General features: G+C 37.6%; 1 protein-coding gene across 4 annotated transcripts in view; it reads right to left on the bottom strand.

The window, feature by feature from the left end:
- The window catches only part of tgfb1a (transforming growth factor, beta 1a), a 45958-nt gene extending 27563 nt beyond the window's left edge, over nt 1–18395 (bottom strand). Inside the window, exons 1-6 of one of the 4 annotated variants that reach the window (XM_079885615.1) lie at nt 17969–18395; nt 17030–17103; nt 16482–16892; nt 3032–3298; nt 797–883; nt 539–686 (exon numbers count right to left, since the gene is read on the bottom strand). In XM_079885615.1, coding sequence (XP_079741741.1) covers nt 539–686; nt 797–883; nt 3032–3298; nt 16482–16806 — 827 coding nt within the window. In that variant the 5' untranslated portion in view covers nt 16807–16892; nt 17030–17103; nt 17969–18395. Of the gene's footprint in view, nt 1–538; nt 687–796; nt 884–3031; nt 3299–16481; nt 17190–17968 lie in introns of those variants that run through there. The other 3 variants (XM_079885613.1, XM_079885612.1, XM_079885614.1) reach the window with 3 other exon arrangements.
- Between the last annotated feature and the right edge of the window lie 281 nt (nt 18396–18676).

The raw sequence follows: 18676 nt of genomic DNA, 5'->3' as shown, positions 1-18676 counted from the left end.
CTGTTCCACAGACACGTTTGCAATCTGTAGGTGACAGGGCTTTGTCATCCTATGCTAGACTCTGGAACGCACTCCCCTCTCACATTAGAGATGCACAAAATGTAAGCATTTTTAAATCTAACCTAAAAACTTTTTTTTATTTTTTTTATGGTTTTAACTATTTTCTATTACAGTGTGTTTTTTTGTTATATATATATTATTCCCCTTGTATTTTTTATTGTGTAAAGTGCCTTGAGAAGCTACTTTAAAGGGACTATATAAAATAAAGTTTATTATTATTATTATTATTATTATTATTATTACCTCATTAACTAATTAATTCAAATGAATAAAATAATAAAATAAAATAAATTAAGACCCTTGGAATGTTTATCAACCAATCAGAATAAGGAATTCAACAATGTTACAATATAAAGGATATTCCGACATTTGGTCAACATCAGGAGAGTAAAAGTGTTTAGGTATTTGCTATTTATTTTCTTGTTCTGTATCTAAACATAGCAAAGCATAAAAGGTGAAAGAGAGCAAAGAGACTTACTCATCACAAGTTACATCAGTGCCAACATCTCGTTTCCTGCGAGCGGATGCAAGGGAGTTGCCATTAGACGGCAAGGATAAAGCCAAAATATAAGGCTTTACCATCATCTCTGCCAGACTGGCAGTGTCACCTCTCTGTTTGTCTAGTCCTACAAATACACACACATACACACAGAAAAAGATTGAAGATTATGTCCGTTTTGGATTCTTTTGGCATACATTTCCAACGCTATGTTTCAGATTATTGAGATTATCTTACCTGATATAGTGAAGAGGAACTTATCTGTACTCTGCTGGTCTGTCTTACAGCCACAGTATAACCTCACTTCTAAACTTTCTTCATCTTCTGTTAAACAAACACACACACAAGATTATTTGGATTTTGGAGTCCACTGTATAAACCATGTTACACATAATACAACTACAACTGCTAGTGTGCACTAACATCAAAGAAAGAAAAAAAATGGGTAAATAAAAATGAGTCACTCCATACTAATAAAGTCTATTCAAGATGAATTATGTAGGGTTTACAAATATAACTTTGTTTTCCATTTATTATTTAAATAACACTTTAATTATTCGATACCACGACAAAAGTACAGAAATACAGGGGAGAGCAGGGCACAATTAAAGGAGTAATTTTAGAGTTTGACAACAAACACACAGCAAAACACAGCTATGCAGCATAGTTCAAAACATAATAATAATTAATAATTTCCAAACATTGACTTTCAGTCTTTATTCACCTTTTTCTCATGGTTTCTCAATAGAATTCATAAAAGTATAGAATAGAATAGCATAGTTCTGGGGCACATTGTAACGCAGTGGGGCACAAGCCCCAGTAAAGTTTTGTTGTGCCCCAGTAAAAAAATTCCTGAAAAAAGGTATATACAGTAGATATGTCTGAAAATAGGCTTTCATTATTGAAAGTTATTTACATTATTTAAATTATTTAAAATTTGAAGGCTGATTGTAATGCCAGCTGAAGCATAATATCCTGTGCATCCTCTTCAATCACCTCGGCCCTCGACTTAATCATATTCATAATACGACATTTTCTCTAAAGACATGAAATTGAGTTGCTAGTGACGTTGGAGAAAAACTGGGCAATCTTTATACTGACCCAAACAAAGTGTGATTGAAAATAAACATTATTTGTGTTGAAAACACTGATCAGTTGTGATAGGATGACAAGTGCTGCTAAGTGAGTCTCTCTCTGGCCAAAGCGTGAAAGCAGAATTGAATTGAGCAGTATGATTACATGTATTACACACCATGCTAATCACACCGATGTGATCGTTGTTTAAAAATTACCATGGTAAAGTAGAGTTCCAGTGTATAAAAATATGGAGTTTGTCATTGTCATCACCCAAACAGTAACCACTTCTGAGTCCAAAAAATTTTCACCTTAGCAATATTAATAGCAAGCAGTAAATTAAAGGGCATCTATTATGCAAAATTCACTTTTACATGGTGTTTGGACATGTAAGCACAAAAAGATGCGAATAAGAACTCAATTCATGTGCTGTCTCACGACTCTGTGTGTGCGCACAGAAATAGTGCACAAGTGCTGAATTGAGTTCTCTTTTGAATCTTCTTGCGCTTGAATGAATCGCGATTTAAAGTATTGACAGACTTAAAAACACGTGCAAAATGATCAACTTTCACTCTATGATGGTTATACTTTGCAAATAATCCACGAATCACAAGCGTTCCGAACCATGGGACAGGTTTTTGAATTTTAACTCCCTAATAATCTGGGAGGGGTCAACAGCAACAGTTGGATCACAGATCAACAACAATCTGTTACACCCCTAGTGACCAGAGTTAAAACTTTCCAGCAAAACTGTAGTAATTAAACTGATAGCTCTGAATTATATTGGCTGACCTCAACAGGATTTCCAGGAGACTAGTGTGCATCTATTTTTATTCTTTAAATCTATCTATCAATCTTTATATCTTTAGTCTGCCAAGAAACAAATCTGTGTTCCAGAACAGTCTTCCAGGGACTAGTTGCATAGACTGCTACAGTAGCTAAGACTAGTCTTACAAGTTAGTCTTTTTTTTTTTTTTTTTTTTAAGACTGTTATAAGTCAGTTACAGAAAAATGTAGGTTGGTCTATTTTGGTACCGAAACGTAAGACTGATTGCCCCTTGACTAACTGCTTGTTGGTCATAAAAGTTCTTAAGGCACAATCATAACATAATGGCTATGATTATGCAAACTGGCCCCAGAGAACAAGTTCCACAACTGTAGCAATACTATAAGTTGTTCTAGCTTGTTTCTTCTAATGTCAGCATTAATAACAGTATCCTGCATTGTTGTCTTATTGAGGTTTTGAGTTATCACAATATGATAGATAGTCAAGAAAAGGTAGACCGTTTTAACCAAACATTATGTGAGCACAAATTAAGGATGGTAATTTTGAATGTAGTCATCAACTGCTATTGGGAAACTGCAACTGATGTTAGCTGAATGCAGCCATGACCTTACCTGAACTCTGCAGCCATTCTGTCATCGTCTGTTTCACGTCGAACGAGAGCCAGCGATTGGACCAATCCTTGGAGACAAACCGGGTACCCAGATATCGAGCCTGATCGCCTACTCCATGATACAGTTCCAGCCTCTGCTCTTGGTCCATGGTGACCTTAATCTTAATCCGAAGCCGTAACTCGGCTTGAGACAGCAGCCGGTAGTCTGGAATACTCTGTCTCATCTCTGATACGTTAAAAAACATCTGATGCTTTGTGCCATTCTGAGCTAGAGAGAAAGTAAGAAAAGTTCATGGTTTTTTTTATAGCTCAGACAACAGACCACTCTTTTGTCAGATAAACCGCCAAAGCACTGAAAAAATAAGCCCCAGATTTGCCAGGTTAATGGCATCAAATCTTTAATAGATATTAAGAGTTTTGTTTGAAGGACTAAGTAAACTAGGTATCTATGAGCAGAATTGTATATTCAGATTTTTTTTTTTTTTGTGAAATTATAAATATTTATTGGATGGACAGAAATTCTAAAATTATTGTGGATAGTATCTACTTTTTCCGATAAACCTGCCCCTCAATGGCACCCAAAAAAAACGAAAAAAAAAACTGTGATTGGTCACTTTTCATGTCGGTCAGATGGACTCTTTCTGTCTCAATAGGTGATTCTTGGTCTAACAGTTTTTGCTGATGTTTAACATGGGAAGGAGGCCCATGGTGTTGGATGAGTTACACACCATAGTTTTATACTTACTTATTTCATTTGAATAAACTCCTAATCCTAATTGTGTCACATTATTGGTTATTATTATTCAATAACAATGTCTTTACTTGGAAACATACAGGAATCAAACTCATTAAACAGAAGAACCCCTACAACATAAACATTACCATAACTACCCACTCCCAGAAGGAGTATCCTCGTGCTAATGATTGTCCAAACTGAGGGAGGGAGGGAGGGAGGGAGGGAGGGAGGGAGGGCGGGGGATCTGGGGGAAGGACAAGGTGCTGGCAAAGGACAGGAAACAAGAGGAGATGGAAGCGGAAGAAATCAAGGCGGCGATAGTGGAGGGAGGAGCCAGGGAGGAGACGAGAGCAGGAGGAGACAGGCAGGGACCCAGAACACAGCCATGATGAAGGCCCACAGCGGAGTCAAAGGAGGGAGGAGCCATGGTGGAGACTTGGCTGGTAGATCCAGGGAGACAACAGACTAAGATGAAGCTGATGGAAGTGGAGACCAAGGCATAGCCGAAGAGTCAACGAGACCATGCGACACAGATGGATCTGTGACAAGTGGCCGAGGTGGAGCCAAGGTGCCAGAAGACTGATGCAGATCCGGTTAGACTGTGGACCAAGGCGGAGTCAGAGGGAAGGCGGAGCCTGATGGAGCCAAAGGGGTGGAGGGATGAAGAGCAGCTGAAGTCCGGAAGTCCAAGGCACAGGCAGAGTAACGACTGACCAAGGCAGAGCCGGAAGGACAAGGTAGCCCGGTGGAGCCATAAGGAGGATGGTCCCAGGTGGAGTCAAGGGAGGGAGGAGCCAAGGTGGAGCTGACTGACCAACGAGCCGAAGACAATGGCAATGGCAATTTATTTATACAGCACAATTAAATAATCGAAATGGGCAAGTCATTCCAGAGTCTGGGGGCAACTACAGAAAAGGCACGGTCCCCCCTACACTTCAATCTTGACTTAGGGAAAGTCAGGAGTCTCTGATTGGATGACCGGAGTGATCTAATTGGATGGTGCTCAGTCAATAGGACAGACAGGTACGGTGGAGCCATACCATTTAAAGATTTGTACACGAGAAGTAAAAGTTTAAAATCCACTCTGTAGCGCACTGGCAACCAGTGTAAGGAACGTAAAATAGGAGTGATATGATCCCCTTTTTGTGCACCCATAGCTGCCGCATTTTGGACTAATTGTAATCGGAACATAGCTGAACGACTAATCCCAACGTAAAGAGAATTGCAGTAATCCAGCCTTGAAGAAATAAATGCCTGGATTATTTTTCGAAATTTAAAAAAAAAGAAATGTCTTTACTTTTGATTGCAGTCGGAGCTGGAAAAAGCAGGATTTCACTACTAAATTGATCTTTTCACACAGGGCTTCACAAAAGAGAACAAACCACCTAAATTTAGTTTAGGAGTGATAGAGGAATCGGAGGGTCCAAATATAATAATTTCCATTTTACTCTCGTTAAAATTCAGAAAGTTTAAAGACAACCAGATCTTTACATCAGTCAAACAGGCTTATGGCCAAACAGGCTTATGGAAAAATGTTTTCACAGAAAAAAGGTGTTACCTACACTGTTAGACCTTACCAGGTTTTTTTACAGTAAAATACTGGCAACACTGTTGCCAGTATTTTGAGCGCTGTTTATTCACAGTATATTCCTGTAGGCTATTTCTTTGTGGAAAATTGTATGATATTGTAAGAATTTGGCCTTTTTTTACAGCAAGGGTTAACAGTGTAGACAGAAGCTCTTCAGCACTCAGATCACAATGACAGTCTTCCATTGATAGAGTAACGTCATGAAATGCTAAAGAAAAGGCATTTCTGGTAGTAATAGATTTTGGAGCATTAAATGCAAAAGGAAAAGAAAACAAACTGGACTTATGATCAGAAAAAACATTTTCACACACCTCAAGATTGCAGAGGGAAAAATCATGAGATAACACTAAGTCAAGTGTATGTCCAAGATGATGAGTGGGAACATTGACTTGAAGAGCCAAATCAAAGGCATTTAATAAGTTAGAAAATTCCTTACACTCTTAACCCTTGCTGTAAAAAAAGGCAGAATTCTGACAGTATCCTACCATTTTCCATTAAAACAATAATATACCGTCGAAAACAATGCATTATGGGTAATATTTGTCATTTTGGAGAAAGTAGCCTACAGGAATATACTGTGGCTTAACAGTGCTCAAAGTCGACACTCAGAGACTGTGTTCCAAATCACACCCTATACCCTCAATCACTATCCCCAACATTAGTTCACTTATATAGTCCACTTGAATGAAAAGAAGTGAGTGAATTGAGACACTGATGAACACCTGATAAGCAAAATCACTGAAGGAAAAAAGAAAAAAAGAGAAACATAAGAACTACAACTGACTTCTAGCCACACAAGTGTGAAAACAGTTTACAAACCAGTTTAAAATTATTTCTTCCATACATGTACAAAAGTTCTTGTTGAGAATTAACAGATATTTAGTTGTTGATGTTTTATTGAATATAATAAAGTTTTAGTCATCATGATGGAAATCAGTATTTGCTTTAGTTGGTCTCTTGACACTTGACTTTTGAACATTAGTTTTTCTTTGGCTGCTGTAACTGTGAATTTATAAAACACATTTGTCATGGCAAGAAAAAGCCAAGAGGAAGATGATCAGGTGTTTGTGGCTGTTGATATGATGTCATGATCATCCTGGACATGTTTGTTTCACAGTTCTCTTCCTGTGTATAAGCCTTGAATTTATGGGTATTTAATATTTATCTGTGAGTCTACAACATGAATTTCAGCAATGTTTCTGTAATCAGTTATTCTGAAGGATACTGAAATCATATAGTGCATTAAAACATTAGAACCCCTGCATGCCTTAGACACACACAGACATCAACAATCAGAATAGAAATATCAACAATGGTGACAATCAAAAGATTAATGTCGCAATGCATGCTGGGTTCCAGTATAAAACTCTCAGCATGCATTGCTGCATGAATAAATAAATAAATAAATAAATTATTGACTCCATTGTTGAGAGAAATGTGCTGATTTTTTATATCTTTGTGTTTCTACAAGATAGTGTAGCTCTGTTTTTTTGGTTGTGCATGAAAATTTGTCATTGTAACATTGCTGTAGTTTTACAGTGATGGTAATGTTACACTTCTGATACAGGATTAAACTCTGAATGAGATCAGTGAATGAACAGGCTATATGATGATTTTTTCATCATAATCAATATAACAAACTGCATTCACAAACCATGTGTGCACAAGTGTGGCTTGCAAAAACACAGTCAAGCAGCCAGACTAAATCTAATATTAAAAAGTCACAAGTCCAGAACCCAACAAAAGAAAACACTGATCTCTATAATGGTAACTTCAAACCAAACATTTTCAATTAAACATTTCAATAGCAACTTCTGTAGATGTATGACAGAAATAAGGTCATACTGTTAATAATAAGTGTAATAATGTGTAATGGCTGGAAGGCAGTTGTAGTTCTTGTGTTTCTCTATTTTCTGTTCATGTGTTCCTCTTTCCTTCAGTGAATCTGCTTGTTAACAGCAGGTGTTCATCACTAATGCTCAACAATCACTTACATATTCCCTTAATTATCTCATTGCTTTTACTTTTTTTATCTTTGTAGTATGGATTTTTCTGTGGGGTTGAAAGGGTTAACAGTGTAAGATAAAAATACACACCCACAAAATGTATTTTAACAGTAATAAGCTGTAAGTTATAATACAGGTATATGTTGCCAGTAAAATGTTGCCAGTAAAATATGTTGCCAGTACTGTAAAATTTAGTTTTTTTTGGGTCATCATTGTACTGAAAAGTAGAGCCTGTGCTTCAGTCCAGGAGAAGATCTAGATACATTGATGATTTGCTGCATGTTGCTTTATTTAACGCGCGGTGACTATGCAGTTGCTGGTCCAGTGGAAGTCTCTTTATTTAAAATATTTTTTTAGTGGTCTCAAATGAAATAAGTTCACAGTAATACTTTGCTCACATTATTAGTGCATTATAAATTTTAGTTAATACATTTAAATGACAGTTGGTCAGTTTAAGGCAGTCGGTTTCTGCAAGTGAAATTAGTTAACTTGAGTTTCAATTTAGTGCATTTTTACAGTAACATTCGCTTTCTAGAAGAGGGTGTAGCTTCAAGAACTCATGCAACAACAAAACAGGACAATCTCACACACTGAAAATGTCAGTAGCGATGTTCAGCCTTATATGTTCGAACCGGAGTCTGACAATAATAATAATTCATTACATTTATATAGTGCTTTCTCGGCACTCAGAGTTGTTTACATAGAAGGGGGGAACTCCTCAATCACCACCATGATGCCTACAGATCCAGAGAATATATGCTGGAGATAGAACAGGTATAGTTTAGTTTAACTACAGTTAAAACTTATGTTGGCATCTTGCTTTTATCCACTATTAGTACTGTAACGACCTAAGCCTTATGAGTGTTGTATTTGTATTTTGTGTGTATTTGTTTGTGATCTGATTAGTCTTTTCTCTTCTGAGTGTTAGGCTCCCCCCCTGCACACCTGTGTCATGTTGCTCTAATGGCTTCTGCTAGAGTATATAAGAGAAGTGTGAATCTGAATGAGACACGCAGCGGTGAATCCCGTGCGCGTCATGATGCCCAGCCAGCCGTTGAAAGACAAGCTGTGTTCTATTTGATGTTCTTTTGGTTTGATCTATTTGTTAGTGTCTGTTAAATATATGTTGACTTTGGTATAGTTTAAGTGTTATTGTTACATGTGAAGAGTGATGAATGAGAGATGTGAGTTTGTGCAATCATTTATTAGTCTTATAATAAATGGTTAAATTGCTCTTGGCCTCGCGTCTCCTTTTATGTTGCTGACCCCTTTCTCAACGAGCATCTTAAAAACAGGGGTTCGTAACAGTACAAGCCTGTTGTAGCGGACCCCGTCCACATGATGGCCAAAACTTTACTGATGAGTTTTATGAAATTATTTTATTTGTACTTCACACAAAAGATGAGGCATCCGATTTCACTCTAGATAATCACAGTTGAGTATGGAGCTGAATAAAACAGTACAAGAAGTGCGCATTAAAGTCTTTTTCATTAACTCTCTCTCTGCCTTGCATTATCATCAACATACACAGAGAATTACACAAAACCACTCGTTACAACTAATAGTAAACAAATATATTCAGACCTTTTGCCTCTTCAGGGGGGTGCTTAATAAACTGGTAAACTTTATATCCGTAAAACACAGGTGTCAAACTCAGTTCCTGGAGGGCCACAGCCCTACAGAGTTTTGTTCCAACCCTTCTTCAACACACGCACACCTGCAGTTTTCAAATAAGCCTGAAGGACTTGATTAGCTGATCCGGTGTGTTTAATTAGGGATGAAGCTAAACTCTGCAGGGCTGTGGCCCTCCAGGAACTGAGTTTGACACCCCTGCTGTAAAACAACTCAGATGAACTGTAATAAAGTGCGTGGTCTCCCTTCCATTACTGCTGTCGCCAGTATCACTCTGGAGACTTAGCTGGATCACGATAGGTGGTACAGTACTGATCCATCCTTAAGTAACAACTTTTTAACAAAACCTGTGTTTTGTATTGTCCCTTTGTATTGACCCTCATTCACAAAGGTCACGTCACTTTGCCCAGAATCTGCGAACGGTTTATTCCAACTTCCAACTCCGAGGCACTGCTTATGATTTATGGATATTTAAAAAAGGAGTGGGTGGATTTTATATCATTATAGGATGGTTGTGTACACACACTGCCAATACATTTATGTTCAAACACCATGTAAAAGTGAATTTTGCATAATAGGTCCACTTTAAAGGCAGGACTTGTTTGTCAGATAGGGGACTTCCTTTGCTGAAAGCTCAGTGTTGTCACTCTGAGAGCAGATGCTGACATGATTGAGATCCATCAGAGAATGCTGGTCATCTGCTATGAGGATAGGAGGATGGGGGGTGGAATACTCGCAGTGGTCAATTCCTCTATCCATGTCAAACCTTGACAGATGATAAAATTATATTACTAATAATAATACTGATTAAAAAAAAGTCAATGAAGTATTTGTTGTACTGCTTTAAAAAAAAAACAAAAAAAAAACAGTAAAACATCCAGACACTGTGTCTGGATGTTTAACTGGTTGTTTATTTATGCACAAAGATGCAAATTTAATAAACAGCGCTTTCAGATTTTCAGGTAGGCCGAACATTAGTATTCAGGTAAGAAAGATCTCAGAAATTTAATTTAAGTAATCACATGTAAAGTACATGTAAAGTCACATGTAGGATATCCAGATCAACCAAAGGAGGGAGAGCATTTTCACATTTAGCTCCAAAACTCTGGAATAGCCTTCCTGATACTGTTCGTTGCTCAGACTCGCTCTCCCAGTTTAAAACTAGATTAAAGACGCATCTTTTCGGCCAGGCATTCATATAATATTTTTAATCTTACAGTTCAAACTACAATCCGGCCTCTAGTTCATAAATGCCAGAGGAGAACTGGCCCCCGACTGAGCCTGGGTTCTCCCAAGGTTTTTTTTTCTCCATTAGGTCACCTGATGGAGTTTAAGGACACCATTAGGTCACTTGATGGAGTTTTTCGGTTCCTTGCCACTGTTGCCTTTGGCTTGCTCAGTTGGGGATATTTTGGGGATATTTAATTTTATTTTATCAATCAATAAATTCCACTAGAAACAAACCTTGTTGTATTATTTTAATTTAATACTGTGAAGCTGCTTTGATACAATCTGTATTGTGAAAAGCGCTATACAAATATACTTGACTTGACTTGACTTGACTTGACTTAAAGTAACACTCCATTGTCTTCACTGTATAAAGTATATAGATTAATAATTATTAAAGGGCACCTATTATGCAAAATTCACTTTTACATGGTGTTTGAACATAAATGTGTGTTGGCAGTGTGTGAGCAAAACCACCCTAGAATGATAAAAATTCACCCAGTAGTTTTTTTACTATCTCAATAAATCATAAGCACTGTCTCAGAACACCCTGTTCTAGATTTTCCTCACTGTGACGTAGAAATGAGCTAAGCCCCACCGACGTGGTTTGATTGACATCTGGTTTTGGCATAGACCCCGCCCTCGGTGATCTGCATCCTCCATTGTTTCAACGACAGCCGGTAATGTCTCCTAAGAAGTGTAGGTGTTCTGTTGTGGGATGTAAGAATGGACATACTAGTCTTCACTGACATCAGAGCCACTGAAAACGCAGCGGATGGATTTTATTTATGAAGAAAAGGCACCACTTAAACTTCCTAAATACGAGATTCATTTTCTGACTGACTGTTTATAGTGAACGAGGGTTAAAGTTAATCCTCAAGTGTGGATCGTTGCCTAATTTGCGATCCAACGTCACCTCCAGAAGAAGTAAGTGTATTTTATGATTTATGAGCAAATAGTCATTTCAATCGATGTCAGCCAGTTCAACAACAAATGCGTCTAAAGCTATTTATTGTCGTCGTCATAGGATGTCTCAACAAACAACGTCAGACAGTTTTATGTCACATAGGCATTTTTGCAGCATTTACAAATGTAAATAAATTAAGGTCTGCGTCTGCGTCTGCTCTATCTCCATAGACAGTAGGCTATATAAACGTCTATCTCCCTCCCCTTAAGAAAAAAAAAAAAAAAATTCGTTTGTACTTCACAGTAGTGTGTGTGTGTGTGTGTGTGTGTGTAGTTTCAAAAAATTGCGCGAACGTTATCACAGTTCGTGTGTGTGTGTGTGTGTGTTGCACATCCATAATGGCAAAGGGGACGCGATTAAAACTTTGTATAAATGTATCAAATAACCATTCCGAGACGTTTAGTCCATTCTCATTCGTGTTTATTCTGTGCCGGAGTCTCTTCATTATCTGGGTCCAGCAGCAGGGCGGGGATATGCAGCTCATTTACATTTAAGGTGGTACAGACCAAAACAGCTCTTTTTAAAACAGGCCCCAAAAATGACATTTTCAAATGCTTATAATAAATGAACTGTGGGGTATTTTGTGCTGAAACTTCACAAATGCATTCTGGGGACACCCAAGACCAATATTACATCTTCTAAAAAGGGGCATAATAGGTGCCCTTTAAAGCTGCAAAGTTATTCAGTCAAGAGCAGTTAGTGATTTTCTCTTTGTCTTTTGTTCTTTGATTAACATTAATTACTCAGAATGCATCTGGTATGTTAGGCTGCTGTCAATTTAAAAGACCTTATGCACACAATGCATATCATATCCGATTTTCTCTCAGCTGTTTACGTTCATTTAAGATTTTTTAACTCATTTAAGACTGGGCATTTTGCCATTATTTTGTATGTTTTTATCTGTTCAAGATGCTAGAAAAGAGATCTCAATTTGGTACTGCCACGCTGTCTGTGAAGCTGCTTTCTGTGCGCGCATTTTGGGTGTGTGCATAGACAGCCGCTTCACAGACAGCCGCTTCACAGACAGTGCACCAATACCAAATTGAGTTCTCTTTTAGGTCTTATCGCTCTTGAATGGTTTAAAAGGCCTTTAATTGGCTGATAAGCCAGTATATGCCTTAATATAATTTATTTTGTTTTCTTTTGGCTTTGGGGTGAAATGTGACCTGTACATGCTTTCATATGATGTTTAGATCTGTCTCTAAAGCAATGGGAAATACAATTAATCATTTCTAATATGCTTGGTACAACACATTAAGGGCATGTACTATTCACCATCAACTGTTAAGGGATTTCATGTATTGAATATTCAGAATGGGTCCCATGTATCAACACCTGTGGTCACGCATAAAAAGTGTCCATGACTAAATGAACTGCTCTTTGTTGACGGTGTATGGTGGATAAGATGAGGGTGGAGTGGGATTTGTGTGTGTGTGTTTACATAGGCTGGTGCTCAGGTAAGCTCAGGACAGCTGTCCTAACAGGCACTGAGACAGACCTATCATTAGTAGTGGGTGCAACCAGATTCCAGCAGACTTAAAAATCTGCCTCTCCAACACATGTTTAACCCTTCCTGTCCTCTTACTGTCGCCTTCCAAAGAATCACAACTCTCTCTTTCCCCAACTATCCTGTTCCCATCACATTAAGCCATGGCACACTTTACTGGCAGATGAGCTGTGCAGTCAGCACAATCTTTGACATGTGATAACATGAGATGCTATGCTATGATACATGCAGCACAATAATAATTATTATAAAAAATAAAAAGAAATGGAACATTAAGCACGCCTGCAGGACATGGGTGTAAATTGAGTGCTCTCTATGTGACAGCATAATTTATGATTACACAATTGTATGGTCTGTATACTTCGGACAAAACATTTATACCTTCAACTAAAAGATATCAAGTGTAGCAATCCATAAGGAAAAATAAAGGTTCCAAATGAAACTACAGTTTCTATGAAACTATAAGTTTCAAAAGTACTTTTTTATTCTGTTTTAGCCATGGACTGTACACTCAAGACATACACACTTGTTGGTAACATGTTTTTGCCAACAACAAAACGGCAACCAGTTTTTGGTCTGACCTGGGTATGTGACAAAATCTACAATGTAGCTCTTTGTCAAGCCAAACAGCTATGATACTGAAAAAAAAAAAAATAATAATCTTAATGGAGAAGTATATGAACATAATTTGATGACAGCAATCGGTATTCCTGTAAAAGCAAATCTGTAATCCTAAAGAAATATGTTAACATATATTAATTGCTAAGGTTAGTGTTTAAGTCAGGAGTGAAAAAATGGAAAGACCTATTTTAAAATGGACAACAAGATGTTTTTCTATTCATGTTCAAAAGGTCAAAAAGATTTCACTGCTTTCTTGAATGTATTTAAATGTATTGAAACAATATAAATTATTATTGTTTTTTGTAAGGCAAGCACACTATTTCTGCTATCAGAACAACCTCTAACCCTAAATAAAATTAAATTTCTACATAACTCACCCCACACTGTTTACACAACAGATGTGTATTATACCTCAAATTATGCAGTGTTGCTTGTAACCACCCAGCAACATCGCAGAATATCCTAGCAACCACATGGCAATGCTATTAAAACACTTATCAAAATCTTAGCAACTGCAGTGCAACACCCTGGCAACCACCTAGAAGTGTGGCAGTGACTTTTCGTTGGTTCAAGCACAATTTTCTTCAGTAAATGTAAAAACCTAGTTATTCACTAACAATTGTGGCTCTAACAAATGTAATGTTGCCTTGCAAAAGGAAGCAATTACTACAGTAGTGATGGTTGTAAATACTGTGCGTGGGAGGCCTTCCAATTGCATCAGTGTATTCCACCTTAAACAAATGTAAAAAGCTTTATGCAAACACAAAACATAAGAAAAAGTTTTGTACCACACGGAGAATTGTAAGAGCAGGAATTCAAGGTTGCTATAGAGGAATATTTCCTCGCAATCACACCTCAGAAACAAGCAACCCTCTTTCCTGTCAAATGGGACTGTCAGACTGATAAAGGAGGGAAAGAAATGAGAGAAAATACAAAACACAGAACAGAGAGAGAAAGCTCAAGTTACAGGAAAGCCCCTAACTCCAGAAGAACACACAAAAAGAAAACAGAATTAGTGAGTAGGACAGCGAATCTGACTCGTCTATCCTTATCACCATTTTCTCTCATGTATTTCTGTTTCTTTGTCCTTGGTTTTCATCTTCAAAAAAGCCCCATCTTTTTTTTAGAGCTTTATTCATGACGTGTGCATAAGATCATAGGCCTGATGTTTATGTCTGACGAGTTTGAAGTGGTTAAAGGAGTAAAAGAGGAACAGCGGGTGGAGATGATGGGGGATGAAAGCAAGTGAGTGATCAAATGGCAAATAATTTGAATTAACAACAGGTCTAAGACAAAAAAGTGAACAAACAGCTGTCAGAGTGTTCAAACAACCTAACTGTTCAGAACAAACAGACCAAAAAGTATCCTCAAAATGTTCAACCCCCCAGCAAGAACTTCTTGTTAAAACTTTGAGTTTAACAATCTAATGGATGAAGCCAACAGCAATAACAACTAGGCTATAAAAATACCACAGAAACTGATTTCACCAAGTGCAACATGTTCCTGGATCAACATCTGTGTTGATCCTGGAACAACATTCCAATCAACGAATCAGATTTGAGGGACAAGATTACAGTTTGTCAAGTTTAGGTTTACAATCAGGGTTAGATGCTTCTACATCAGTGTTGTCATTTAGGGATAACTTATGGGTAGGGTTAGGGTTAGGGTTAGGGTTAGGGTTAGGGTTAGGGATAGGGATAGGGTTAGGACTACATTTTCGGCCTGGAATGTTGTTCCAGGATCAACAAAGAAAAATGCGAAAGGCATGTGATAAGAAGATTGGCTTGATTAAGTGGTGGAAATAACGGGTGACGGGCACAGAACGGTAACAAATCTCTGAGATATTTACAATTACACATCCACCACAGGTGTAGCAGGGGTTTCAGGGATGTTTAGATTACTATAAAAGAGAGCTCACATATTAATTTTTCATTGGAAATTTAATTTTTTTATTGGAAAATATTGGAAATTTTATTGGAAATATTTAGCTATTAGGTCTATTTAAATAATATAATATTAAAACAAAATGAAGCATGTAAACTGATATATCACTTTAAATACTTCTCTAAAATTATATTTTATTTGGCCTATATTATTAGCCTAATACAGAATTGATGTCACAAGGGGATTGTTTAAGGCTCCTTGCCAGTAAAAAGTTTGAAAACCCCTGATAAAGAAAATATTGGAAATTCATAAGCAATTTACAATCATTTAATTTGGTTTAATGCTGCAAGTAGCCTATAATTTACTGTACAAAACACTTAATTGTTGTCCCAAACCATGTGAGTGTAATTGCTTAATTTTTTGTCATACTATATTATATTACGTAAAGAATTGAACTGCCCAGCAGGAGATTTTGTAAATGATTTTTTAATAGAATTTCTTGGTAAAGACTGGTACTCGAATCTGGTATAAAATTCTCTGGTAACCTAAAATGTGCTTCATTTAGTGACTTCTTAATTAACTTAATTGCTTGTTTTCAAAAATACGATTTAATACCACTAAGTTACATCAAGGGTCAAATAACATAGAAATGGCACATTAAAGTTAAAAGTTACAACTGCATGATGAAACCATTTTTTGTGAGTGTTTACATACACTGTACAGGTCTGGTATAAAGAATGTTTTTGTTTTGAGTAAATAAATAGACATTTTATATTAGTGTGAGTTTAAAGCTGATTTTAAATGTTTGGCACTCTAGTTAATAAACAGAACTATATTTGTCTTGAGGATGAGCAATGTAGCTGGAGCTACTTCTCTTTGTTTATGTCTATGACGAGTAACGCAGGTACTGGGCTATTCCGCAGTGGTACGACCTGAACCAGTCTAAAATAGTCCCAATATAAACACTTATTATAGGTGAACCGTAGTGATTCAGGATAAGACAAAAACATGGTTTGAAAAATGAATTCATGATGTACTCGCTTATTATATAAATTTAGTCAATTTTGAACACAAAAAAAGTGAGACTACCAAAAATCGGTTGCAAGGGAAATAGATTATACTGTTGTGGACAGTCATTATGTAGGAATTATACAGTTAGACAGTGATTATTGTGCAACAAAAAAAAAAAAAAAAAAATCATTCTACACTGTCATGAATGAATAGGACATGATTTTAGATTATTCTTTAAAGAAGTCAGAAAGAGGACACCTCCAAGTTCTTACCTTGCCTGATGACGAACTTGTGCACCTCTTTGCCAAAGTAGTCCTCATCTTCAGCCTGCAGAGGGATAGTGTTCAGCTTAATTTCTTCGCTCAGTTCAACAGTGCTGTTGTACAAAGAAAGCAAGGAATCTGGGATCTTCTGTCCATCGTCGTCTATCTCAGATTCTGGCTCTTTGGCCATGCGCAGTTTGCTGAGGATCTGACCACGGATAGCCTCTATGCGTTTCTTCTTCACCACCTCCAGGTCCAGAGTCTTGCAGGTGGACATACTGCCCGTTCCAGCCACCATGCACAGGGCCGTCAGTACCAAGCAAACGAACCTCATGGTGCCAAATCTGTGCCCAAACTGTCTATTGGAACAGTTTTAAGTAAGGAGAGAGGCTCACCAAGAATCTGTTATTGACGTAGAGCCTTTGGATCAAACAAACACAGTAGTGTTGCAGGTTATGGAGGTGATGCTACCTGATGATGATTCTGGAAAGCACCTTGAATAATAGCCAACAGAACAGCTGATGTCTGTCTAATATGGGAAATTCCTGACACATCACCTGTTTCAGAGCTCCATCCAGACAGCACAGTGCAGTTTAGCCAACTGGAGCAACCGCTCTCCCATATAAACAAACTTAGAGACACACAAAGACCATGCAATTAGTAGGCTACACAATGAACATATGTAAGCATAAATCTGTAAAAACAAAGAAAACATATACACACATAAACAGAAACGTTTTTCCTTTCGGCACAACTTTATCACAGACTCACTGCTAGCAGTGCAACACAGAAATGCTTGTTCAAATCCATGTGTCTGGACTGACTATTTTTCTCTCCTCTAGTCTCTCTTCTAGTTTCCCACTGTGAAAACATGAAGAGGTCCGGATATAATGGCACGTCTGTAACCTTGTTTTCTCACTAACTTTCCTCTTTACTCAGTTTTATTTTTACCTCTCCAAGCTTCTCTGGTCTTGATGCTTTAGTTGATGTTTTGTCATCTCACACAAAAACCTCTAAATAAGTCTTGTTTAACTATTTCATTAAACCAGACAACCTCATCTTGTTGCATCCTGCATTCGTAACAAGACAAAAGGCTGTGTCCACTTAAGAAATCTTAGATTGATTTTCGGGAAGCATCCAGATAATCAGATAACAGTAATTCATTTAACATGCAAACATCATGTTAGGAAAAAAGCTGCTTTTAGAGCTCTGGCTGTAAACCATTCAAAACATAGTAAAGAAGTTTAAGCAAGTTTAATTACTCTATGCAGAGCAAAGGCTTCACAATCCATCAGTAAAAATAAGTAACAGTGTTTTTTAGATGTTTAACATGGCTCTTTAAAGACTACAACCACGTTTTCTCTCCAAACAAGATTTTCCCACTACAAAGGCGAGTGGAAAGATTCATTTACATGGCTAACCAAACACACTGCTCTCATACACATCTCATTTCACTGAGAGGAAATGAAAGGAAAACAGATCCTCTTGGAAAATACCCTGACGTTTTGGCTCTGATGATGTCAGGAAAATCAAACTAACCACGTCCAACCCACGAGCTTCGAGTGACAGATGGAGTAAACAAAAAGAGCGAAACAAATGAACCGTCCATGGGTGCCCAGGCAGTAAAAGCACGTGAACCACAGCAGTGACAGCAGTAAATGTAGTGCAAATGTTCCTTCTCTTCTCGACCTTCTTTTCTTCTGTTTGTCCACTTTAATGTCTTTTGGCTTCAGTAAAAAAGTCCTTCAGACACTCCTTCTCTCTCGTACAGCACTCTTTTTATCATCTCCCTCTTTTAACACACTCCCTCTCTTCGCTTGTCAGAGCTTGCTGGTGACAAAATTAATTGTGAGAGCTTTACGTTCCAATAACTTCTCTCTCCCACTCATGCTCACTCACTCACTCACTCACTCTGTTTTCGGGTTGCTGTTGCTTCACTATAGAGCCGAGAACTCTCCGCCCAGGAAATGAGGCTAACAGACTCTCTGAAATCTGCTCCTCACACAGCACTTCTCTTATACTGGCCAGGAAGCCCTTTGCAGCTTTTGGGGGACACACATACACAAAAATACACAGTGAAAGGACAGACAGTTAAATAACATAGGCATGACACTAATGTCTGGCCAAACTAACCACACACCTTATTAAATGAGTGCCAAGGTAAGATGATGACAGGCACACTGGAATGCTCTCTATTATACAAA

The sequence above is a fragment of the Squalius cephalus genome (genome assembly GCF_949319135.1).
Source record: "Squalius cephalus genome assembly, chromosome: 11".
Taxonomy (NCBI): Eukaryota; Metazoa; Chordata; class Actinopteri; order Cypriniformes; family Leuciscidae; genus Squalius; species Squalius cephalus.
The sequence above is the reverse complement of the archived record's forward strand: the minus strand, read 5'-3'. Positions and strand labels throughout refer to the sequence as shown.